This window comes from Oratosquilla oratoria, chromosome 44 (assembly GCF_046742065.1).
Source record: "Oratosquilla oratoria isolate Oo_2021 chromosome 44, ASM4674206v1, whole genome shotgun sequence".
NCBI lineage: Eukaryota > Metazoa > Arthropoda > Malacostraca > Stomatopoda > Squillidae > Oratosquilla > Oratosquilla oratoria.
Genome location: NC_134820.1, coordinates 8986325 through 9013487, shown reverse-complemented (window position 1 = coordinate 9013487; position 27163 = coordinate 8986325). Strand labels below are relative to the sequence as shown.

The window sequence follows — 27163 nt, the reverse complement described above, 5'->3', positions numbered from 1 at the left end:
AATTTGAGAAAAACAGATATATAAATGTATAAATAAAAGAATGAAATATTAGCAACCTATACATGTTTACATACATACATACATATACCAAGGCTTCTTTCCCCCTTACCAGGGAGGTAGCCAAAAAGGACAAGCCATAAAATCACTCCCACTCATTCTATCCCCGAAAATACTCCAAGCCCCTCCACCCCCCCTCCCATCTTAGCACCTCCTGAATGACGGGTCATCCCTGCACCCTGTCCACTGCCCTGGGTCAGAAGCAGTGTCGCAGGACACAGCACATCCACAGCAAGGCCGCTTCATAAAATCGGCGACCCCCCCTCTCCGTCCCCCCCTACATAAAGGAGAGGACGGGGAGAAATCCCTTCGGGCTGCGTCAGAATTTCTGCTCACACACACTACCTCACCCCTCATTCCCCCGTTCAGTCCACCTCATGCATCACAACATTTTCCATATGCAACCATTCTCCATTCACCCCTGTCTTCTGTCCTCTCCCATCCTTCCTCAACCGACATTCCCCTCTTCCCCAAAGCCCCCTTCACTCCATCCATCCATCTCATCCTAGGACGTCCCCTCATGTTCACTCTCTCCACATGTGCCTTCCATACCCCCTTTATTAGTCTTTCTTCACTCATTCTTTCCATGTGTCCGAACCATCCCAATACTCTTTCATCAACGCTATCTCCCAGCTCCCTTTCCACCCCTGTTCTCCTCCTCACCTCATTTCTCACTCTATCTAGCCTAGTAACCCCCATCATACTTCTCAGACACTTCATCTCAAACACATTCAAACTCCTTCTCTCTTCCTCTCTTATGTTCCATGTTTCTGCTCCATACAGTGCTGTTAGCACAATCACTCCTTCATACAGTCTCCTCTTAGCATCCATTCCCAAATTTCTATTCCTCATTACACTTTTTAATCCACCAAGGCATTTACTCGCTTCTCTCAATCTACATTCTACCTCCATCTTTACTCCACCCTTTCCTGCCACATTTGCACCCAAATATCTAAAACTATCCACTTTCTCCAGTTGCTCTCCCTTAATGCTCACTTCCAGTCTACTGCCACTTTAACCCCTTGTACATCTCATCACCTTACTTTTACCCACATTTATCTTCAGCTTTCTTCTATCACACACTCTCCCAAACTCTGTCACCAACTTCCTCAATCCCTCCTCCGATCCTGCCACAAGCGCAGTGTCATCCGCAAACAACAGCTGGCTCACCTCCCACTTTTCTCCATTTTCCTTAACCATCTCCAATCCCTGACCCACTAACCTTGCATTCACCTCTCGCACCACCCCATCCATGTATAAGTTGAACAGCCAGGGTGACATAACGCATCCCTGACGAAGTCCCACCTTTACCTCAAACCACTCACTCTCTCCATTTCTAATCCTGGCACAAGCTCTACTACTCTCATAAAAACTCTTGACAGCTCCCAAAAGCTTTCCTCCTATCCCGTATATCCGCATAACCTCCCACAGTGGCTTTCTGTCTACCTTGTCGTAAGCCTTTTCCAGATCCATAAAGGCCCAGAAAACATCCTTCCCCTTTCCTATAGCTTTCTCACATATCTGTCTTACCACAAAAATCTGATCTACACAACCTCTACCTGTCCTAAAACCACACTGTTCCTCACCAATTACTCCCTCTGTTCCCCTCCTAATCCTCTCAATCAAGATCCTCCCATAAGCCTTCCCAACTACACTTAACAAGCTAATCCCTCTGAAACTACTACATTCACACTTGTCCCCTTTTCCCTTGTAAAGTGGAACTATAGAAGCACTCCTCCAGTCCTCTGGCACTCTACTTTCTCTCCAGCAAACATTAAATAACCACACCAACCAGTCCACCATCACTATACCCCCTTTTTTAAGACATTCTGCATGGCATCCATCCATACCAGGTGCCTTACCTGCTTTCATCATCTTAACTGCTGCCTTCACTTCATCCTTCCTTATTTCTCCTCCATTTTCCTCACTCATCACTCTCATTTTCTTAGCATTTCCCACTGCAGCTATCTTTCCCTCCCTATCCTCCTTCACATTAAGCAACTCCCTAAAATATTCTGCCCATCTTCCCCTTACTGCCTTCTCCTCCATTATCAACTCTCCATCTACACCTTTAACCTTTTCTTCTCTACTTGATTCGCCTCTTCTTCCTCTCTTAATTTCTTTCCAAAACATCTTTTTATTACTTTCAAAATTTTCTGTCATACTCTTACCCCATTTTACATCTGCTCTCCTCTTTGCCTCCTTTACCTTTTTCTTAACTTCTCTTTTCTTTTCCTTGTACGTCTCATATGACTCTCTCGTCCTACTTTGTAATCATAATAAGATATTTGTTCTCTTCTTTATTTTATGTTTATTTTGCAAACAGACGAGGGAAAGAAACAAATGTCGTCGATAAAACTCGATAGATTTCTCAGCACCTCAGCTGTGGAACGAACTGTTATCAAACATATTCAGAGGTAGGTGTGTGTGTGTGTGTGTGTGTGTGTGTGTGTGTGTGTGTTTCACCATGGTCTTGGATCACGTGTTGGACTCGTGTGACACAAATTTCCTGGACAGTGGAAGAAGGTGATGGATGTAGGGGCGTGGGAAATACCTACTTTAAGTGAGATGAAAGGAGGGTGTGATAGCTTACAGTGGACAACCGAGGTCTAGGAACTTTGTGTCACCGCCCGGGACCACTCGCCTTCCCTCCAGGGCGAGCGTGAACGTAAATCAAAGAGGGGGGGGGGGGTGATGGGGCAACTCATTAAGTGAACCGTCCTAGGCTAATGAAACCCGGAACTCCTAATGTGAGTTTTGATGGATTGATTAATTCTATAATTAGACACTAAAATCATGCTACTTGTCATTAACAATGTGAGTTAACAATTAACTGGATTTCACATACATCCTAGCTATTCCCTGCGCGCGATTACTAGCTAAAGAACTTATACTAAAGCATCTTAACTTAATGTGTGTCTTGCGTGTGGAGACGTCTTCAATTGGCGCGGTCTCCTGCTGAGCTCCGACCGGCGCGGCTCCGCTTCTGGTGGGGGCGGGGGGTGACGGCCTTTTGTGGATCGGAGCGGGAAACTGACCGACCTAGTAGCTTGATGGTTAAGGACGGGCGCTGAGATGGGCTTTGCAAGCAACACACTTCACCAACGTAGTCTTGGTCAATCGTACACTGCACTTTGTGGAGTTCCGGCGGGAGGGGTCTGTACCCAAATCACTTGTTTGATGTCCCTTGGTACGCAATCGTCACTTAAGGATGAAAATCCTTAATAGCCACATGAGGGAGGAAAGGACGCGATTGGACTTCCGAGAATGAGCGGCCCGACCTCCCTTGTTGAACCCGATGGGAAGACTGCCCTCTGTCCCGTGGCATGCGAGGTCAAAAATGCCCGCCAGCTAGCATCCAACGTTGCCAATACTTCAACGTTCCCGCCACTAGTGTTGCAGGGTACTACGAATAATGTTCATGTGGAAGATGACACAGTTCCAATTGTTCCTTGAGGTAGACACTATTCACGAGCGGGTTAGATACGATCCTAATTATTCTAATTGCCTAGCTTAAAACAAATATGTGGCAGCGTGCAGGGGGGGAGGGTGTTCGCACGAAGCTGGAACAAGGTCGCTTTGTGCTTGAGCGCGGAAAAACCGTTGGGTTAGGCTATGGGAACACTTAAATCTAAAGGGAGGGGGGGGAGTCTCTAGTTAATTAGAAGTCTCTCACTTCGTTAAGGCACTGTAATTGATTGTCAAAATGGCACAACAGGTGATGAGGATAAGGGGAAGGAGAAATATCAAGAAATAGTTACTAGGGGTCTTAAGAATTCCCTCTCGCACTCCGTTTTCTCTAAAAGCGTGTTATCTAAGCTGTATCTATTTTCGGGGTTGTGTAGCCCTACGTTTAACACGCTACACTTAGAGATATTGAAGTTCATTTGCCATTTCACCGACAGTGTGAACAATTTGTTAAGATCATCCTGCAGAATGTCTGCGTCGTCTCCTGACCTATTTAGGCGTCCTATTTTAGTGTCGTCCACAAACTTACTATCATCACTATTTATCGCCCTCATATTCACTCCTTCCACCTCTGCCTTCCACACGTCTTTTACTAATCTTTCTTCACTCATTCTTCCCATGTGTCCAAACCATCCTAATACTCTTTCATCAACCCTATCTTCCAGCTCCCTTTCCACCCCTGTTCTCCTTCTCACCTCCTCATTTCTCATTCTATCTGGCCTAGTAACCCCATCATACTTCTCAGACATTTCATCTCACATTCAAACTCCTCTCTTCCTCTCTCATATTCCATGTTTCTGCCCCGTACAGTGCTGTTGGCACAATCGCTCCTTCATATAACCTCCTCTTAGCATTCATTCTCAGATGTCTATTTCTCATTACACTTTTTAATGAACCAAGGCATTTACTCGCTTCTCTAAATCTACATTCTACGTCCACCCCTACTCCTCCCTTTCCTGACACATACGCACCCAAGTATCTAAAACTATCCACTTCCTCCAGTCTTTCACCCTTGATGCTCACTTTCAGCCTGATATCACTTTCTCCCCTTGTACATCTCATCACTTTACGTTTGCCCACATTTATCTTCAGCTTCCTTCTTTCACACACCTTCTCATACTCTGTCACTAACTTCCTCAATCCCTCCTCTGATCCTGCTACAAACACAGTGTCGTCAGCAAACAACAACTGGCTCGCTTCCCACTTTTCTACATTTTCTTTAATCATCTCCAACCCCTGACCACTACCCTTCCATTCACCTCTCGCACCATCCCATCCATGTCAAGATTGAACAGCCAGTATATACTGTATATATATATATATATAGGTAGTTGTCGACCTACGACCGAGTTCGGTTCCGAGATATAGGTCGTAAGCCGATCTGGACGCAAGTCGGACTTTATATACAGTATATATTACCCTTGATACACACACACACACACACATTTATATATATATATCACCCTTTAAATATTTTGTTACTGTATATATATATATGTATACATACATATATGTATATATATATTGTATATTTAGCATACTGAAATAATCTTACCATTTTTAAACTATGTTGTATAATAATTTTCAACCTTTTTATCATTTTATCTGATTTTCTTTAGGAAACGTAGCCTAGGGCTAAGCATACTGAATAAAATCCTATCATCTTTGACCTATGATATCTTATACTGTATTTTTTAACCTTTTTATTATTTTACCATCAGACTTGCTTTAGGAAACGTATGCATACTGAATAAAATCTTATTATCTTTGAGCTACGTTATTTCATATTTATTCATATCTTATCATTTTCGTTAGGAAACGTAGCCTAAGCCTACGCATCAAGTCCTGTCATCTTTGATCTACAAATATTTTTTTGTTGGTTAAATTAAAATCATTGCAAGGCAAAATCAGGAAAATTTATTTCAAAACACATTACGCACTGTTCCGAAAATATTGTTATCGACAACAGACTAGGCATAAACAAAGTTTACTGTTACATTTTATTAATTACAAAACATAAAAATACAAAATGCTGTACCGAACATATTGTTATCGACAACAGACTAGGCATAAACAAGTTTTACTGTTACATTTTATTAATCACAAAACACATGAAATACAAAATACAAGGCAAAATTAGGAAAAAATTATTTCAAATCACATTATTTTCGTTCACGTACTGTACCGAACATATTATTATCGACAACAAACTAGCTTAGGCATAAAAAATTAGTTACATATCTTGCAAAACATATAAAAATACAAAATGCAATGCAAATTAAGAAAAAATTTACTTCAAACAAAATGAAAGAATATTTAGCTGGCTGGAATGCTGACGCTGCCGGCAGCCTGCCAAAACTATCGTACTTAAGTCTCGCGGCGTGCGGAGTAATTGTACTGCACTGCCAGGCATAACTTTGCAATTATATTACTCTATTAAATGTTAAATATTATTGCATTATCTCGTGGTCGTAAAGTCGATCAGTCGTAAGTCGTATAGGTTGTAAGTCGACGACTACCTGTATGCACACACACAATTATATATATATTATATATATATATATACAGTACATACATATACGCAGCAAGTAACATTGATGTCGCAACACAGGAGTAAAATAAAACTTAAACCCACCCTTGGAGAAAGATAAGCTGAAATAGTGTAAACCGTATATTTCGATCACTGACTGTGGTCCTCTTCTGCAGTTACAATTATTGGGTACATAGACAAGAACGTATATACAGAGGAGAAAACTACAAAAGGGAACTAGGTAAGCCTCAAGTGACGTGCCCTGAGTGAGGATGCATTTTTCCAATCTATTCTGTGATCTAAAAGACTTGAATGGAGGAATACAGCTGAGTTTTCTTGTCTGCATTTTCCTGAATTTTTACGTTCTTTTATCCTAGTAAGTAGATCACGCCCCGTTTATCCCCAATACATTTTATCACAATCAAGACATGGTACTTTTTATACTCCAGGGTTGTCTTTATTAGGAGTTCTATGATGGACATTTAAAAAAAAAAAAAGTGGTAAATGTCCATCACAGAACTCCTTTGGTGAGGATCTAAAACCATTGAACCAAGGAAGTTACCACGTCACTGCAAAACTCACGTAGGATGTTGTATATGTCATCTCTGGGGATTCCTACATGTTCATTCTCCTGGACAGAAGATTATAACTAATAGAAGTGAGTCACCATATCCATAAGTGAGGATTACAAGGGCGGCGACAGTGGTAACACTGACATCTATATTTTCATATATATTACTCGACCTGCATGGATGAAATTCCCAACACAGTCTGGATACCCCTTCCTCCAGGCTATAACTGATCGCCATCCCATGACTCAACCTTGACAACGGCTTCGTCCATCCCTTGTACGTCGTCACCCATCCTAATTGAATTACTCACATCGGGCATTCCTAATTATCGATATTTCCGGTGGTATGGGCTTATTCAAACTCTCCCAGTTTCTCCCTTAAAAAATGCTGATTCCGTTGGTATGGGAACGGCACATACCAAATAGGTAGAAATGACAAGGGGAGGGGAGTATACCTTGCCACTTACGTCTGGTTATATCTATTATTACCTTAATTCCTGATATGTTCCCTAAAACCCATAAACATAAATGATAGAATCATGAGTGCCGGTATTACACGATGAACTTGAAGTTCTTACCTCGTGTGAGTTATCATGTCACATTTGAAAGCATCTCGCGAGAAAGCTGCATCGCACAAGTCATACAAGTCTTCTCACCTGCACTCATTATCATATGCTGTTAGATACTGCTCCTTCAAGCTGTTGGAAAGGCATTTTTCCCGGAGTGGGTCATCACGTGATATTTCAAACCATTCTTATTTCAGAAAGCTTCATCCCACAGGTCACACTGTAAAAGGCTCAATCATGTATGGATCATCTTGTGATATTTGAGAACAGTTTTCGTGAAAAAAATATTTATTGCACTGGTCACAATGCAATGGGTTCTCTCCTGTGTGGGTATTCATGTGACGTTTGAGAACATCCTTGCGTGAAAAAGCGTTATTGTACAGGTAACACTGGAACTGCTTTTCTTCAGCATGGATAATCATGTGGCATTTATGATCGCTCTTTTGATAGAAAGCAGAATCACACGTGTCACATTGGAAAGGCTTCTCTCCAGTGTAGGTCATCATATGATGTTTGTGACCACGCTTTTGTGAGAAAGCACAATCACACAAGTCACACTGGAAAGGCTTCTCTCCTGTGTGAATCATCATGTGGCATTTGAGGTGACCCTTTTGTGAAAGAAAGGAATCACACAAGTCACTTTGGAAATGCTTCTCTCCTGTGTGGGTCATGTGACATTTGAAATGACTCGTTCGTGAGAAAACAAAATCACACAGGTCACACTGAAATGGCTTCGCTCATGTGTGGGTCATCATGTGACGTTTGAGATCACGCTTTCTTGACAAATCGGAATCACACATGTCACACTGGAAAGGCTTCTCTCCCGTGTGGGTCATCATGTGACGTTTGAGATCACCCTTATGTGAGAAAGTAGAATCACACGTGTCACACCGGAAAGGCTTCTCTCCTGTGTGGGTCATCATGTGACGTCAGAGGGAATCCTTTTGTACGAAAGCAGAATCACACATGTCACACTGAAATGGCTTCTCTCCTTTGTGGCTCCTCATGTGCTGTTTGAGATTACCCTTTTGTGAGTAAGCGCAATCACACAGGTCACACTGGAAAGGCTTCTCTCCTGTGTGGGTCATCATGTGAAGTTTGAGACTACGCTTACGTGAGAAAGCAGAATCACACAAGTTACAATGGAATGGCTTCTCTCCTGTGTGGGTCATCATGTGCTCTTTGAGATGACCCTTTTGTGAGAAAGCGGAATCACACATGTCACACTGGAAAGACTTCTCTCCTGTGTGGGTCATCATGTGATGTTTGAGATCACCCTTTCGTGAGAAAGCGGAATCACACATGGCACACTGGAATGGCTTCTCTCCTGTGTGGGTCATCATGTGACGTTTGAGATCATCCTTTTTCGAGAAAGCGGAATCACACGTGTCACACTGGAACGGCTTCTCTCCTGAGTGGCTCATCATGTGAAGATTGAGATTACCCTTTTGTGAGAAAGCAGAATCACACATGTCACACTGAAACGGCTTCTCGCCTGTGTGGGTCATAATGTGACGTTTGAGATCACCCTTTTGTGAGAAAGCTGAATCACACATGCCACAATGAAATGGCTTCTCTCCTGTGTGGGTCATCATGTGAAGTTTGAGATTACCCTTTTGTGAGAAAGCGGAATCACACAAGTCACACTGGAACGGCTTCTCTCCTGTGTGGATCATCATGTGACTTTTGAGAGTACTCTTATGGGAGAAAGCAGAATCACACATGCCACACTGAAATGGCTTCTCTCCTGTGTGGGTCATCATGTGACATTTGAGATTACTCTTTGTTGAGAAAGCAGACTCACACATGTCACACTGAAATGGCTTCTCTCCTGTGTGGGTCATCATGTGACTTTTGAGGTGACTCTTATGTGAGAAAGCGGAATCACACGTGTTACAGTGAAATGGCTTCTCTCCTATGTGGGTCATCATGTGACGTTTGAGATCATCCTTTTGTGAGAAAGCGGAATAACACGTGACACACTGGAACGGCTTCTCTCCTGTGTGGGTCATCATGTGAAGTTTGAAATTACAAGTCACACTGGAAAGGTTTCTCTCCTGTGTGGAGCATCATATGATATCTGACATTGCGCTTTTGTGAGAAAGCAGAATCACACAAGTCACACTGGAAAGGCTTCTCTACTATGTGGGTCATCATGTGATATATGTGACGATCTTTTGGTGAGAAAACTGCATAATATAGGTCACATTAGAAAGGCTTCTCTCCTGTGTGGGTCATCACTTGATATTTAAGATGACTTGTAAGATAGCTGAGCTATAGATGTCACATCAGGTTTTCTTTGCTGTATGACCAATACATGGAATCTATGGATAACTTTCCCACACAAATGTTGATAGTTACCTTTCTGAAAAAGAAAAGAAAAAAAAAAAATTATATGTATATATATATATATATATATATATATATATAATCATAAGATTGTCATTAACTTTTTGAGATTTGTGGGAGTTTTGTACACAAACCATTTCATACATGCCATCCCCTATCATAAGAATATTTTACCTAAAAAGCACATAGTAATATCGATTATGAAAAACACTCATGAAAATGGGATGCGTGCACATTACATCCACACCAATTACAATGTCCCAGCCATTGAAAAGGTGCCCACCTACGTACCCACACTACTCGCCAACAACCACCACTGTTAACATTGGTCACTGATCACTTAGTTGGTCATGACAATACACACATTATATCAACTTCATATAGTGGAAACACTAAAAATGGTCCACTGGTCATTATAAGTGTTGTTTGCTTCTACTCATTCATAATATTTCACAACAATGTAAACAAACATACAGTTGCCAGATTAATTCTATGACACGAACCACTGTCCAATCCGTGTAGCAGTTGCAACTGTTGACAATACTACAAACCAACATACCCTTTCCTCCCATAAAGTGGGTGGCAGAGTCAAAGCACACATTTCGCCCACCCTACACCCTTTCGCCTAGAACTTGTGGGTTGAAATTCCATACTTCTCTCCTATTCAAAGGAGAGACTATTAATTACCTACCCCAACAGTCCAAGTCAAGCACACATGGCAAAGATGATGGTTTTGACTGAAGCCACACACTTCCTGGTGTCAGATATTATAGTTTCATAGTGGGACGCATCTAAATCCGATATTGATTTACACTGCTATTTTTTCATGTGTCAATAACACGAGTTAATTTTGTTGTAACAATGCCAAAACTCTATGCATAAAATTACAATTTCTGACACTTGTGAGTGAAAAATAAATGACCTACCAACCATACCTAAACTGTCACCACTTATACCTACATGGGGGGTAGACTCAACCCTGCCCCTCAATCAATCAGTACTAAAACAAACTTTTCAGATTATCTTATCGAGTACCACATTCACCATGAGAACAGCCACTACAAATTAATTACATTTAAATTAGTGACAAATTTACAGTATGTCTATTCTCTATTTTACTTGTAAATCAGAATGACAACACAATTTTCTCCAGATTCAGTTGTGGTGTTCACTAATTTGTAACTTTAAATCTATAGTAATTGCATGTCTGACATGAGAGAATGTAAACACTAAACACGTATGATATGTCGCCTTCATTCTATCTACAAATTTGGCAGCGGCGTTCGGAACCAATGAAGAACTAGGCCAATTAAAGCAACCTTTAATGTAGAGGCACACTACTTGCTTTGCTGTCAAAATCTTGTGTACGTTACATAGGGAGTATTTTGCAGATGACTTCTTGAGCTAACGGCAAACAAAAAGGAAGACAGAGCGTCCCGCCAAGCTTTTTCTTATGTTAACAAGGGCCACAAGGGTGGCAACAGTGGTGAGAGTGGTGACAGTGGCAGTAGCAAAGGAAAGGACACACACTGATAAATCATCTCTGAAAAGAAACACTCAACACACGAAAAATAAAATGTTTCCGAAGAAACACTCAACGCACGCAAATAAAACGTTTCTGATGAGAAACACTCAGTGCACATATCTAAAGACTACATATAAAGAATGTACTGCGGCATACGTGCTTCCACATATGTAGAGTATTGCTGCAGCCAAACTATCATCGCAAGCAACATCTTTGAAGGAACAAAACACAATCATTTGTCTACAAAAGAAAATGCAAGCAACTACTCACAAACTCCAAGCAACAGACGGGACAACGTAGTGCACGCAAATCCCCACACTGGTACGAGAACGATCTAGTGAAGGATAGGGACGACTACAAGGAAAAGGATGAGTTGCTGACGTGTGCACACATATGTGTTGAGTTGAAGAGAAGGAGTCTATTCAAATCGACATCATCAACAGTGAAGGTAGAAACTTACATGTATTATACTTGTAATTATAATAGAATGATCACAGAATTTCTCCATCAAGAGGTTATTACCTCGAAGTCAGTACCAGGCCCTTCAAGAGGGGATGCAGCCAGTGCACCACACCAGGGCCCATAAGAGTCTAGGGACCCAAGAATATCAAAATTGAAAATTAAAGTGGGCAATTATGCATGAATTTTTATTGTTGCTTTGAAGCTGATAGGGATTTCCACGTGCCAAATATTTTAGCGATAGCCAACATACACGATTTCTTATCTCAGAATGTATAGTATGGTGCAACACAATCATCTCGCACCAGCACATTTTTTCCTCTCGGAGGCCCTGGTCAATACAATAAAGGTAAATTGATCCATTAATATAATTGATATACCAATAGTGATAAAAAATATACTGGATAATAGTGACAAAAATTACACTAGATGAAAGGAAAAAGATAGAAATGTTGAAAGAAAATGTAGATCCTGAGAAGGGTAGGGGAGACATAGGGGAGATTATCTTTTACAAGGTTATCAAGATAGTAAAGCAAATATTCCATGTCATGACATTAATAATGCAACAATAAAGAAACTAGGAAAGTTAGGAGCGATTACAGAAACAGAGGATTTTAACATAGTGTTAGAGGCACCTCAAGGAACACTAGACTGAGTGCCATAATTGTAGGAAATTGGGACAGCATGGGTGTTATTATGAGATCATTTGCAGGAACTGAAAATATGAGTCATGATGAATATCATTGTAGAAACCCAACTTTCTGTTTGTATCACAATTGAGTAGGACCACAGGACACAGGATTGAAGAGGAATGCCAAATTTTTGTTGTATTCACCCAGAAACAGGAGTAAAAACCCCACAAGACACAAAATAAAACAACACTGCAGAGCTAACCTTAGAGGGACAGACATTATAGGGTACTGAAAAGGGATGAAAAAGAGAACAACAACACAGGAGATTTTTTTCTCTCGTTTACTATAACAATTGGAAGGACTTCTGTAGGACCCATCATTGTGAGTAGATTTATTCAAAAGACCTATTCAAATATTTATTGATACAGGATCTGTAATAAATGTTATAACCAGTAAAATGCTTAAAAGGTTGAAACTAGGAATGAAAATCTTGGAACTAATCCATTACTCATTGCAAGGACTAATACAAAGTCATTTAAAACTTTAGATAAAACTGACTTTTATGTTATTTTCTATAATAGGGGAAAAAAAAAAAAAAAAGAGAGAGAACTTGTACATTCTGGTGATAGTTGTAGAAGAATCTGTCTTCCCAGATCTATTGATAGGATTTGCAACATTAAAAAAAGAGGGCATGACAATATGTCAGGCTGAGTAAGGGATCTTAGTGAAATCACAGTTAAATACTTTAGGCTAGGCATGAAGAGAGATATTTACTTACATATTGACAATTGCTTGAGATGTACGGAGGTAAAAGGAAATACACATAAGTCTGCTCCTGTGCTATCATATCCTATACCACATAAACCTCAGGAAAAATTCACTTAGATACACTTGAGTTGTCTGAAAAGGGATATATGTGTTTCTTGCCATTGATTATCTGTCAAGATTTTGTATTTTACAACCCATTCCAAATAAGAGAGCCAAAACAATTGCTTCAGTAATATATGAACAAGTAATCTGTAATTCCACAACTCCCAAGATCTTAGTTTCAGACAATGCAGCTGAATTTAACAACAAAATCTTGGAAGAATTATATAAGTTACTTAAGGTAAACAAAATCAATATGCAAGTCAATTATCATCAAAGTAATGAATTGGAATCCTGTGTGTCCTGGAATCCTTTGTACAAGATTTGATTGTCGCAAATTCTGGTCATGTCCTCCCTTCTCCCAATGCCCCAACTTGTAAGGATAATTAACTCACCTAAGAAAGATTGTAATTTCCAACCTTTCTTTGGTGAAGTAAAGCTATCATTCTATTATCCCATGTAAACTGCATACTTAAGTGTTTCTTCAATAATAATAGAGGTTCCTTTTGCTTCTGAATTTAGATTCAACCTGTACAAACTGATGCCCTTCCCAATGAAGGTAAATAATTCAATTTTTGAAATTGACACACCAGTAATAGATCCACTAAATTACATCTTTTCTCTAGATAACTTAACAGAGTACAATCTCTTATGATGACCTTAAAAATTGTAAGATCCCTAACAATATTCTCTACCTGTGCCATGCTTTTATTTATTTAATTTAGATTATGACAGAAAGTTTTGAAAGTAATAAAAAGATGCTTTGGAAGGAAATTAAAAGAGGAAGAGGAGGCGAATCAAGTAGAGAAGAAAAGGTAAAAGGTGCACATGGAGAGATGATAATGGAAGAGAAGGCAGTGAGAGGAAGGTGGGCAGAGTATTTTAGGGAGTTGCTAAATGTGAAGGAGGATAGGGAGGTAAAGGTAGTTGCAGTGGGAAATGCTAAGAAAATGAGTGATGAATGAGGAAAATGGAGGAGAAATAGGGAAGGATGAAGTGGAAGCAGCTATTAAGATGATGAGAGCAGGTAAGGCACCTGGGTTGGATAGATGCCATGCAGAATGTCTGAAGAAAGGAAGTACAGTTATGGTGGACTGGCTGGTGAGGTTATTTAATGTTTGTTTAAGAGAGGGTAGAGTGCCGGAGACCTGGAGGAGTGCCTGTATAGTTCCGCTTTACAAAGGAAAGGGAGACAAGTGTGAGTGTAGTAGTTACAGAGGGATTAGATTGTTGAGTGTAGTTGGGAAGGCTTATGGGAGGGTCTTGATTGAGAGGATTAGGAGAGGAACAGAGGGAGTAATTGGTGAGGAACAGTGTGGTTTTAGGACAAGTAGGGGTTGTGTAGATCAGATTTTTGTGGTAAGACAGATATGTGAGAAAGGTATAGGAAAAGGTAAGGATGTTTTGTGGGCTTTTATGGATCTAGAAAAGGCTTACAAACCAATGAAGAACTAGGGTGTCCATAATTACAACAGGAAGGCACTGTGGGAGGTACATACATACATACATATACCAAGGCTTTTTCCCCCTTACCAGGGAGGTAGCCAAAAAAGGACAAGGCATAAAATCATTCCCACCCATTCCATCCCCGAAAACACTCAACACCCCTCACACCCTCCCTCCCATCTTAGCACTTCCCAGATGACGGGTCATCCCTGCACCCTGTCCACTGCCCTGGGTCAGAAGCAGTGTCGCAGCACACAGCACATCCACAGCAAGGCCGCTTCATAAAATCGGCGACCCCCCTCTCCGTCCTCCCATATAAAGGAGAGGATGGGGAGAAATTCCTTAGGGCTGCGTCAGAATTTTTTCTCACACACACCACCTCACCCCCATTCCCCCGTCCATTCCACCTCATGCATCACAACATTTTCCATATACAACCATTCTCCATTCACCCCTGTCTTCTATCCTCTCCCGTCCTTCCTCAACAGACATTCCCCTCTTCCCCAAAGCCCCCTTCACCCCATCCATCCATCTCATCCTAGGACGTCCCCTCATGTTCACTCCCTCCACATCTGCCTTCCATACCTCCTTTACTAGCCTTTCTTCACTCATTCTTTCCATGTGTCCAAACCATCCTAATACTCTTTCATCAACCCTATCTCCCAGCTCCCTTTCCACCCCTGTTCTCCTCCTCACCTCATTTCTCACCCTATCTAGCCTAGTAACCCCCATCATACTTCTCAGACACTTCATCTCAAACACATTCAAGTTCCTTCTCTCTTCCTCTTTTATGTTCCATGTTTCTGCTCCATACATTGCTGTTGGCACAATCACTCCTTCATACAGTCTCCTCTTAGCATCCATTCCCAAATTTCTATTCCTCATTACACTTTTTAAACCAAGGCATTTACTCGCTTCTCTCAATCTACATTCTACCTCCATCTTTACTCCACCTTTTCCTGCCACATTTGCACCCAAATATCTAAAACTATCCACCTCCTCCAGTTGCTCTCCCTTAATGCTCACTTCCAGATTACTGCCACTTTCACTCCTTGTACATCTCATCACCTTACTTTTACCCACATTTATATTCAGCTTTCTTCTATCACACACTCTCCCAAACTCTAGTCACCAACTTCCTCAATCCCTCCTCCGATCCTGCCACAAGCGCAATGTCATTCGCAAACAACAGCTGGCTCACCTCCCACTTTTTTCCATTTTCCTTAACCATCTCCAATCCCTGACCCACTACCCTTGCATTCACCTCTCGCACCACCCCATCCATGTATAAGTTGAACAGCTAGGGTGACAAAATGCATCCCTGAAGAAGTCCCACCTTTACCTCAAACCACTCACTCTCTCCATTTCTAATCCTGACACAAGCTCTACTACTCTCATAAAAACTCTTGACAGCTCCCAGAAGCTTTTCTTCTATCCCGTATATCTGCATAACCTCCCACAGTGCCTTTCTGTCTACCCTGTTGTAAGCCTTTTCCAGATCCATAAAGGCCCAGAAAACATCCTTCCCCTTTCCTATAGTTTTCTCACATATCTGTCTTACCACAAAGATCTGATCTACACAACCTCTACCTGTCCTAAACCCACACTGTTCCTCACCAATTACTCCTTCTGTTCCCCTCCTAATCCTCTCAATCAAGATCCTCCCATATGCCTTCCCAACTACACTTAACAAGCTAATCCCTCTGAAACTACTACATTCACACTTGTCCCCTTTTCCCTTGTAAAGTGGAACTATAAAAGCACTCCTCCAGTCCTCAGGCACTCTACCTTCTCTCCAGCAAACATTAAATAACCTCACCAACCAGTCCACCATCACTGTATCTCCTTTTTCAAGACATTCTGCATGGCATCCATCCATACCAGGAGCCTTACCTGCTTTCATCATCTTAACTGCTGCCTTCACTTCATCCTTCCTTATTTCTCCTCCATTTTCCTCACTCATCACTCTCATTTTCTTAGCATTTCCCACTGCAGCTATCTTTCCCTCCCTATCCTCCTTCACATTAAGCAACTCCCTAAAATATTCTGCCCATCTTCCCCTTACTGCCTTCTCCTCCATTATCATCTCTCCATCTGCACCTTTTACCTTTTCTTCTCTTCTTGATTCGCCTCCTCTTCCTCTCTTAATTTCTTTCCAAAACATCTTTTTATTACTTTCAAAATTTTCTGTCATACTCTTACCCCATTTTACATCTGCTCTCCTCTTTGCCTCCTTTACCTTTTTCTTTACTTCTCTTTTCTTTTCCCTGTACGTCTCATATGACTCCCTTGTCCTATTTTGTAACCAATCTGTGTAAGCTCTCTTCTTCTCTTCTACAACCTTCTTCATTTCCTCATCCCACCATTCACTACCCTTCCTTCTATTTCCTCCTGACCTTCTTGTTCCACACACCATCCTTGCACACTTTTATGACTCCCTCCTTGAACCACCCCCAGTGGTAACTGTGGGAGGTACTGCAGATATATGGGATAGGAGGAAAGCTGTTAAGAGCAGTCAAGAGTTTTTATGAGAGTAGTAGAGCTTGCGTTAGGATTAGAAATGGAGAGAGTGAATGGTTTGAGGTAAAGGTGGGACTTCAACAGGGATGTGTTATGTCACCCTGACTGTTCAATCTATACATGGATGGGATGGTGCGAGAGGTGAATGCAAGGGTAGTGGGTCAGGGGTTGGAGATGATTAAAGAAAATGGAGAAAAATGGGAGGTGAGCAAACTATTGCTTGCTGACGACACTGTGCTTGTAGCAGGATCAGAGGAGGGATTGAGGAAGTTAGTGACAGAGTATGAGAAGGTGTGTGAAAGAAGGAAGCTTAAGATAAAAGTGGGCAAAAGTAAGGTGATGAGATGTACAAAGGGAGAGAGTGACAGTAGGCTGGAAGTGAGCATTAAGGGTGAGAAACTGGAGGAAGTGGATAGTTTCAGATACTTGGGTGCGAATGTGACAGGAAAGGGAGGAGTGGGGGTGGAGGTAGAATGTACATTGAGAGAAGCGAGTAAATGCCTTGGATTAAAAAGTGTAATGAGAAATAGATATCTGGGAATGATGCTAAGAGGAGGTTATATGAAGGAGTGATTGTGCCAACAGCATTGTACGGGGCAGAAACATGGAACATGAGAGAGGAAGAGAGAAGGAGTCTGAATGTGTTTGATATGAAATGTCTCAGAAGTATGATAGGGGTTACTAGGCTAGAGTGAGAAATGAGGAGGTGAGGAGGAGAACAGGGGTGGAAAGGGAGCTGGGAGATAGGGTTGATGAAAGAGTATTAGGATGGTTTGGACAAATGGAAAGAATGAGTGAAGAAAGATTAGTAAAAGAAGTGTGGAAGGCGGAGGTGGAAAGAGTGAATATAAGGGGGCATCCTAGGATGAGATGGATGGATGGGGTGAAAGGGGCTTTACAAAAGAGAGGAATGTCTGTAGGGGAAGGACAGGAGAGGACAGAAGATAGGGGTGAATGGAGAGGGGTTGTGTATAGATGAGGCTGTGATGCATGAGAGGGAGTGGGTGGGGGATGGGGGGTGAGGAAGTATGTATGAGGAAAAATTTGATGCAGTCCGAAGGGATTTCTCCCCATCTTTTCCTTTTCTGGATGAGGGTACCGAGAAGGGGGTCCCTGAATTTATGTGCTGTATCTTTCGACACTGCTTTTGACCCAGGGCAGTGGACAGGATGCAGGGATGACCTGTCATCCAGGAGGTGCCAAGATAGGAGGGAGGGAGGAGGGTGGAGGGGAGTGAAATATATTGGAAATGAAATGGGTGGGAGTGATTTCTATGCCTTTTTCTTTTTGGCTACCCCCCGTGTAAGGGGGAAAAAGCCTTTGGTATATGTATGTATTTTTATTTCATTTTATTATTTATTTATTTTTATTTCATATATTTATTTATTTTTTGCTCCATTAACCATTGAAATAATTTTATGAAGTTTCACTAGCTAAGAAAATGTCAGTAATACAGAATTGTCACTACAAAAAGGATATTTGTAAACCAGGTTACTCACAGAATATCATAACAATATAAAATTGGTGCAAAGGAAGTAAAGAAAGTAGTGAGTTCTGAAAAAGACCTTGGAGTGATTATCACAAAGGACATGGCACCTGATAAACAGATAGAAAAAACTGCTATGACAAACAAAGGGGGCCTTTACCTACTTGGACAAAGGAATGGTAAAGAAACTTGTAATCACTCTGATAAGGCCAAAACTGGAGTACGGTATGCAGCAACATTATGGACACCCAGTACTTAAAAAGATTATAAAGAAAATTGAAAGAATCCAAACAGCAATTACAAATATAGCCCCAACACATTCAAAACTGCCATATGAAGAGATTGTTAAAGTTGGAAATGCCAACTCTGAAACAAAAAAGAAAAATAGGTGACCTACTGACCATCTATAGAATCATAAGAGAAATGGTCATTAATACAGAAACTGACAAGTTGGAAAGGATATGCAACAAAATGCCACATGACAATGTGCACAGTCCTACATTATCTTGCTTATCATCATAAAACAATTTCTATAGATGTACAATAAATAATTCATATTATGCATCAAGGATAAAATCACCATTATATTTTGCACTTCTATTTCATTTACCAAAATTGCACAAAAAGTATATTTTTGCACTTCTATTCCATATATACATTAAAACCATACAAAAATTAAATGGATATATAGTATGATAACAAGAATAGATAATTTTTTCAAACCATTAGAATTGTCTGATTAGAAATGAAGTCTTAAATCAGAGTATGACCAAAGTAATATAAAGCCATCATGCACAGTATGAAAAATGGAACAACTACTATTCTATTTTTCATTTTATTATTATTTTATAATTGTTATTATTATTATTTTCGTTAGAAAATAATACCTCCTCTGTATGGACACCCTAATTAATTCCCTAAAAAGGGAAGACAATAATGTGGCCAATAATTGCACAGGATGCAACCTGCCAACCTGCATAGAAATGTCGGAGATGGGCGTAAAAGAACTTTCAAAAAAGTCTCCCAAGATGATATGAGAAATTCTTTGCAGGTACCAGTTTCAACATCCGATCAACCTGGAACATCAACAATTTGACATCATCACCTTAATCTATATTAACATTATATGTACAGTTTTCTATTTCTGTGTTAGGAAATAAAATAGAAGTGCTAAATATGCAATTGTTTGTGTTTTTATACAGGGATTACCTTTGTCTTGTGGCATTTTGTACATAATACCTGACACTAGAAAATATCACCTTACTGGTTTACAAGAGCTTCACGCAATGAACTTGAGGTAAATTAGGTGAAAAAACACTATCCAAAGTCACACTACACTTAATGATGTAAATCCTAATATCCACAAGAGACCCAACAGGCTATTAGATTTGATTTTTTTCACAACAGTTTTCCTGTTGATTTCATTAAATCGGGTGTTCTGTTTCAATCAGAAAACACTTGTTTGTACCAACCCCAACCCCCATACCATACCAGTATGTCTGGGGACTGCATTGGGAAATAAGTATTTTGAATTAAAGAGGAGTGCAAAGCCAGGGATTAATGAGAGAAACAAGGACATTATTCAAATAAACGATAAAACAAGCAGTTTTCTCCAATTCTGACCATACCCAAGATTAGAGAACACAATCACAGTAGGGTTCGCTATTCTTTAAAAGATTATTAGATTCGTTATTCTTTACATTACTATAATCAGGTTTGCTGTTTTTGATGTTGGGTTCGCTAATCTTGACATTATCTGAATTAGGGAATACTGTGGGCTGGGTTAGGTTATGTTGGGATAGCCATTCTTTACATGAGGATCATTGGGGTCACTGTTCTTGACATGATCCACATATATGTATTTTATATATGTATATATATACATATATGTTTATAATAATGTATATTAATGACTGCATAATTTTAGATATTCACACACGTCTGCAATCATTCACTACATCACTGGCTAGTCATTAACATTCTAAGTGTTTTGAATCCCATATATGAATACAGCAAATTCCATGTCATGCCTGCAGTGACTTTTATATCTCGAGGATGAGCATCTTTACATTTACCAAGAATTAGCTGTTTACATTGCATCTCAAAGATGCAATTCTTATATCACCAACTAGTTTTTATAATTCTGAGTATTTTCAACACCAGATTAATTATCAGATATAAATTATACCGCAAATCAACAATAACATCAGTAGTGATTTGAAAAAAGGCAAATTAATTGATACATACCTAATCCTACACTAACTCTTCATTCAATACTTGGAAGTGATCTAAAACATCAGTATTTCCTGTCAACTACTTCCTAGATCAAGGGGCTATTGTGATTTGAAATGCTCTTTTTATTTCAAGTATCCCAACCCAAAACAAAGTTCAACCTCCGGGCTACGGACAGGCTCCTCTACAAAATTTGAAACGCTGGGTTTCTTTCAACGGAATGAGTAACACCTAATTAGATCTCATGACTGACCTACAACATTCTTTCTAAAGTATCTATCCATCACTAGACAGCTACAGCCACAATAGCCTGCAACTCTCAGGCACCAATGAACAACTTTTTCATTACCTGTGTGTTTTTCTTCTTTGCTTACTATATTCGTGACACTTCAGCGTCTAACAAAGATATGGACCTTTTTTTTGGTCCATATCTAGGTCGGATGCAAAAAAAAAAAAAAAAATCATAATAATAATAAAATTATAAACAAAAACTATGATAATGTAAATAACAAATAAAATACAGGTAAATAGTAAATAGTGATAAATTGACACATAACTAATAATAAATGAAAATCAAACAGACAAATGATAACAAAACAAAAACAAATAATATAAAATGAATTATAATCATTACAGCATCTTGCTTATGTGTTTATCTAAATGAGTCTTAAAGCTTCGAACTGAACTACATTGCACTACCTGTGCAGGAAGTTTATTCCATTCATTACCTACACAGTTGGCAAAGTTGTTTCTACTTACTTCCAAATTGAATCTATTTCCGGACAGTTTGAGACCATTGTTTCTTGTCTGATTCTCATTCAATGTGAAAAAATGGTCACCTTTAATGTTGTCAATTCCCTTTAGAATTTCAAAGGCCTGTATCAAGTCACCTCTGAGTCTACGCTTTTTTATTCATATGTTTTAGTCGATTTTCGTATGATTTATTTTTTCATATTTGGAATCAGTTTTGTGGCTCGCCGTTGTATTTTTCCAGTCTGTCAATGTCTTAATGAGATTCGGTGACCATACGAAAACAGCATATTCTAAATGTGGACGAACTAACGATTTATATAGCTTGTTAATGAGTGATGGACTTTTGAAATCAAAAGATCGCGCAATTAGTCCTAGAATCTCGTTTGCTTTCTCAGAGGCTGAAATATACTGCTTGGATGATTTGAAGTCGTTACTGATAATTACGCCGAGATTTTTTTCACTATCCACTTTTGTTAACGAATTTCCAAATAACTTGTAATCGTGCTTATTGTTATTTTTACCTATGTGCATTACCTTGCATTTACTAGTGTTAAATTTCATTAGCCACTTTTCAGACCATTGCTGTAATTTATTTAAATCTTCTTGAATATCTAATTGGTTTAAGTGATCATTTGCCATTCCGCACAGTTCTGTATCATCAGCAAATTTGGAAACAGTAGATTTTAGTCCATGGCCTATAACATTTATATATACTGTGGCGAAATTGCATGTATGAATGTTGCATAGTGTGCCTGGATGGTTGGTATGCGTGTAAGTGATGCGTGAATCGGAGAGTCGAAGCATAAGCAAGGGGGTATGTAGCGAGGGTATGCATGGGGGGACGCCAGGGGGGGGTCCCGGCGTCGCTCGCCATACCTCGCATAGGGAGAGTAAGCCTAGCATTGGTGTCGAACACACGTGTAAAATCCTCATGTTCGCTAAGCAGAATAAACAAGAGAAGACTGAACTCCTGCCTTTCCCTGATCCGGACAATTGTAGGCGTGAACTTGTCTTTAACTCGTGATTCCATGATCACGGCCCATGTGCAATATAAAAAGGTGAGTTTAATGTACATGCGAGTACGTAACAAATGGTGTCAGAAGTGGGATCAGGTTGAAGTGATAAGTGACTTGATATCGAAGTGATAAGTGGTTTGATATTGAAGTGATAAGTGACTCAAGTGATCATGGATGTCACCGGTGATAATAAAGACATAGAAATTGATGGTAAAGACATAGAAATTGAGGGAAAGCAGGAGTCGAGTGTCATGGCGTCGATTGAATGTGAGGACACGGTGTTGCACCGAGAGGCTACTGAACATGTATCTCCTCAGTCAGTGTTGCTCTTGGCACAACACTCAGTGGCCGAGATGTTGAAACACCAACAACAGGTCATGGCAGATATGCTTGCGATCCAAATGGATAAACAAAAAACAGGTCATGACTGAAGTGAAAGAGGAACTGAGGGCTATAATGGGGGAGAACATGGGATCGTTAGAAACACGTGCTAACCAGTATACTGACGATGTGTACCACCGTGTGAAGGAAGAGGTTAAGGAGGAGGTTGTGGCAGTGAAAGAAGAGGTTAAGGAGGAGATGAAAGCAATAGAAGAGCGGTACCGTGAGCACATGCAGACGTGTCTTGACAGGGTATCTACACTGGAAGCGGTTTTGGTGAGACAGGAGAATGGAGAGATTGCAGCACATCTCGATACCGTGACATGGTGCAATGCTGGTGAGCATCGCGTAGTGAGCTCAATCACCCCACCACCTTCACCTCCACCCTCACCTCCTCGTAGCCTCTCGCCGCCACCGGCGTCTGTGAGGCAGAGGAACGACTTTTGCCACGTGAACCCAGGGGACGACCTCACAGGGAGACGTCTGGGGAGTCGTTCAGTTGAACTGCAACCCTTGGGGGCCTGTGGAGGTGGTGAAGTCACGCGGTACGAGAAAGAGAGGAAGGTGATTGAATATGACGGGAAGGTGTCTTGGGACGCGTACCAGGCACAGTACGATGTGGTTGCAGCTCGTCATAGTTGGTCACAGGAAGAGAAGGCCTTTCAGCTGGTGAGTGTGCTGAAAGGGCAGGCGTTGGAAGTGCTGGAGCACTTAACTCCCGCGCAACTGCGATGTTACGACAGTGTAGCTGGGGCTCTCCGGCGTCGTTTCGGCAGGAGGCGGCAACCGGAGGTGTTCCGGGCTCAACTGAAGACGAGGAGGCGAGGGAAGGACGAGGCCCTTCCCTTACTAGCGCAGGACGTGGAAGCGCTAGTGAGGGGCGCTTACCCCATGGCCACGGAGGACACCGTGGACATGTTGGCCAAGGACTGCTTCGTGGACGCTCTTCACGATAGGCAGTTACAGATCCACGTGAAGCAGGCTGCGCCCAAGAACGTGAGAGAGGCTTTGGCAAGGGCAGCGGAGTTTGAAGCCTTTCTCATGAGCGTCAGCCCTGCTGCTCCCCCTCCCAGCGACGCGTGGAAGCGTCCGAGCCGTGCTTGGGCCAGGCGTGCGCAGGCAAGTAGCAAAACATCTCAACCTGGTGGGAAGGTGAGCTCCAAGCCTTTCAAAGGATCGTGCTTCGACTGTGGTCAGGTAGGTCACAAAAAGCACGACTGCAAGAGGAGGGCACGGTCGCTGGAGGACGGAATGCGACCGGTGTTCGAGCCCTGCTCCTGGAATTGTGGAATACGAGGACACAGTTCCCCTGAGTGCCGCCAGCCAAGGGGGTGACGCCGTCGGCGGGAAACTTGAAGCAGCTGGGGGCCGGGGCACCTTCCCAGCAGAGCACTCGGACGCCCCAAGCCAACTAAGGTGTCGTCAGGTGGCGGCGTCCGACGCCATCAAGGTGACAGGGAGTATAAATGGACGCCAAGTGGAGATGGTAGTGGATACGGGGGCAGAGAGGACCTTCGTGCGAGAGGGAGTCCTACCAGAACGTGGTGTGAAGGGCGTGGGTCAGCAACTGTGCGGTGTTACAGGAGACTGTGTACCGGTGAAGGGACCGGTGTGGGTGAATCTGGCTGTAGGCAGGGTGACTGAACGCCTGCCTGTACTTGTGGCGGAGATGGAAGATGAATGCCTGTTGGGGTTGGATTTCCTTAATCGCGTGGGGGCGTGTGTTGATCTCCAGGAGGGTAGGATGTCAGTTAGAGGCTATGAAGTGCCTTTGAATCCTAATGGAGAGCTCGCCACGAGGGATGAGGTAAGGGAACCCAGAGGGCAGAGATCTCAGGCCGTCAAGTCACCCAGCAAAGGTAAAGCACGGAAAGGAAGAGTGGCCCGCACCTCTGCTACTACGACCATGCACCACACCGCGTCCACCACTATCGCCACCGCTAACAGCAAGATGGAGTCACCGAAGGATGAGAAGAAACAGAAGGACCTACCAGAGGGCCTGCCTGAGTATTTGGAAGACTTGGCGGAGAGGAGTATCACGCAGCTGACGGCTGAGCAGGCGAGTAGAGTGAAGGCATTACTCGCACAGTACCGTGACGTGTTCAGCAGTGGAGACATGGACTTGGGTCGCACGTCATTGGTTCAGCACAGCATCTTTACCAGAGATAGTCCTCCCATCAAGCAGGCGCCTCGTCGGGTCCCACCAGCAAAGAGAGAAGAAATGGAGAAGCTTGTCCGAGAGTTGGCAGCAACGGGAGTGATTGAGCGGTCAGACAGCCCGTGGTGCTCGCCGGTAGTCCTAGTGACGAAGAAGGACGGAAGCCGTAGGTTCTGCGTAGATTACCGGGCGCTGAACGCCGTCACTGTCCCTGATGCTTATCCTCTCCCCCGCATCGACGAGACGTTAGACGCTCTCAGTGGGGTCCAGTGGTTCTCCACGCTGGACTTGAAGTCAGGCTATCATCAAGTCGAGATGGCGCCTGAGGATAAAAAGAAGACAGCCTTCTCGATTGGGCAAGGCCTGTGGCACTGGAACGTGATGCCCTTTGGCCTCATGAACGCCCCTGGAGTCTTTGAGCGTCTTATGGAACGTGTACTCGACGGTATGCAATGGAAGGCGGCAGTCGTCTACCTAGACGACGTGCTGGTGTTTGGAAACAGCTCCGAGGAGGAGCTGGTTAGGCTCACAGAAGTGTTCAGCCGAATGAGGAAGGCTGGCCTGAAGCTGAATCCAAAGAAGTGCACTCTATTCAAGTCAGAAGTGCCGTTTTTGGGACATGTCGTCGGAAGGGAAGGTGTGAGGACGGACTCACTCAAGGTCACCGCTGTGGAAGGATGGCCAGTCCCTCAGAATGTCTCGGAGCTGCGCAGTTTCCTGGGCTTGTGCACGTACTACCGGAGGTTTGTGGCAGGGTTCGCCACTATCGCCGCCCCACTGCACCATCTGACGAGGAAGGGAGCAGCTTTTGTGTGGAGCGAGGAGTGCCAGCAAGCTTTCGTGGCACTGAAGCGAGCGTTGGTGGAAGCGCCAGTGCTTCCCTACCCACAAATGGGCTTGCCGTACATTGTGGACACGGACGCGAGCCAAGAGGGTGTGGGAGCCGTGCTGTCACAGCTTCGTGATGGAACGGAGTATGTGGTGAGTTACTACAGTGCTAAGTTTAACAAGGCTGAAAGGAACTACTGCGTCACACGGAAGGAGTTGGCAGCGGTGATGAAAGCACTCGCTCACTTCCATCACTACCTGTATGGTACGCGCTTCACCATTCGAACGGATCATGCCGCCTTGAGATGGTTGAAGACGATGAAGGAACCGGAAGGACAGCTGGCCAGGTGGATTGGAAAACTGGAGCAGTACAACTATGAGATCGAGCACCGACCTGGCCGGGTGCATAACAACGCCGACAGCTTAAGTCGCCGTCCCTGCCCACCCGAGTGTGTGCATTGCTCACGGCGAGAGTCTGAGGTGGCTGTGCGGAAACTAACCGTCGCTCACAGCACCACCGAGGCAGACGAGAAGTGGAAGAGGGACCAACGAGAGGATTCTGACCTGTCTCTGGTGATTGGGTGGTTAGAGGCCAGCAGTGAAAGGCCTCCCAAAGAGACAGTATCACCCGAGAGTCCTGCTACCAAAGGACTTGTTGACCAGTGGGAGGCACTGAGTCTGCGAGGGGGAATCTTACACCGGCGTTGGACGCACGCACGAACAGGAGAGGTAAGCTGGCTGGTAGTAGTGCCATGCTCTCGGCGACAGGAGCTGCTGAAAGAGATGCACGAGGGTAATACCAGCGGCCACCTGGGAGTGAAACGCACTCTCGAAAAGTTGAGCCAGCGAGTGTACTGGTTGGGCATGCGATTAGACGTGCAGGAGTGGTGCAAAACTTGTCGTGTGTGCGCCGCAAAGAGAGGCCCCGCCCACAAGACTCGTGCCTCCCTGCAGTTATACCACACCGGGGCGCCGATGGAACGCCTGGCTGTGGATATAGCCGGCCCTTTTCCGTGCACAGAGAGAGGAAACAAGTACTTGTGCGTGGTTATGGACTACTTCACGAAGTGGCCGGAAGTCTGTGCTCTGCCTAACCACGAGGCAGAGACTGTAGCTCAGTTCCTTGTGGAGGAGGTGTTCGTGCGCTATGGAGTCCCAGGGGAACTGCACTCAGACCAAGGACGAGAGTTTGAGTCGCGGGTCTTTAAGGAATGCTGCAGTCTGCTTGGCATCAATAAGACTCGTACTTCTCCCCTGAGGCCCCAGAGTGATGGTATGGTGGAGAGGTTTAACGCGACGATTGTCCAGCAGCTGGCCAA

At 42.8% G+C, this 27163-nt stretch overlaps 1 protein-coding gene across 3 annotated transcripts; it reads right to left on the bottom strand.

Moving 5' to 3' along the window:
* Nucleotides 1-5424: 5424 nt before the first annotated feature.
* Nucleotides 5425-21146, bottom strand: LOC143022247 (uncharacterized). 3 transcript variants are annotated; one of them, XM_076180376.1, is made up of 3 exons: nucleotides 21058-21146; nucleotides 19450-19552; nucleotides 5425-9557 (listed from the first exon to the last, which is right to left on the bottom strand). In XM_076180376.1, the coding sequence occupies exon 3, from the start codon at nucleotides 9205-9207 to the stop codon at nucleotides 8122-8124; it is 1086 nt and encodes a 361-aa protein (XP_076036491.1). In that variant the 5' UTR covers nucleotides 9208-9557; nucleotides 19450-19552; nucleotides 21058-21146; the 3' UTR covers nucleotides 5425-8121. The 3 variants fall into 3 exon arrangements, with proteins under 3 accessions (XP_076036491.1, XP_076036490.1, XP_076036492.1); XM_076180375.1 differs by lacking the exon at nucleotides 19450-19552 and having other exon boundaries at nucleotides 21058-21144; XM_076180377.1 differs by lacking the exons at nucleotides 19450-19552; nucleotides 21058-21146 and adding an exon at nucleotides 11527-13704.
* Between the last annotated feature and the right edge of the window lie 6017 nt (nucleotides 21147-27163).

Bases quoted from the DNA above. Each gene is read 5' to 3' on its own strand.
- LOC143022247 (XM_076180376.1), bottom strand. From the start codon at position 9,207: ATGATGACCCACACAGGAGAGAAGCCGTTCCAGTGTGTCACGTGTTAT.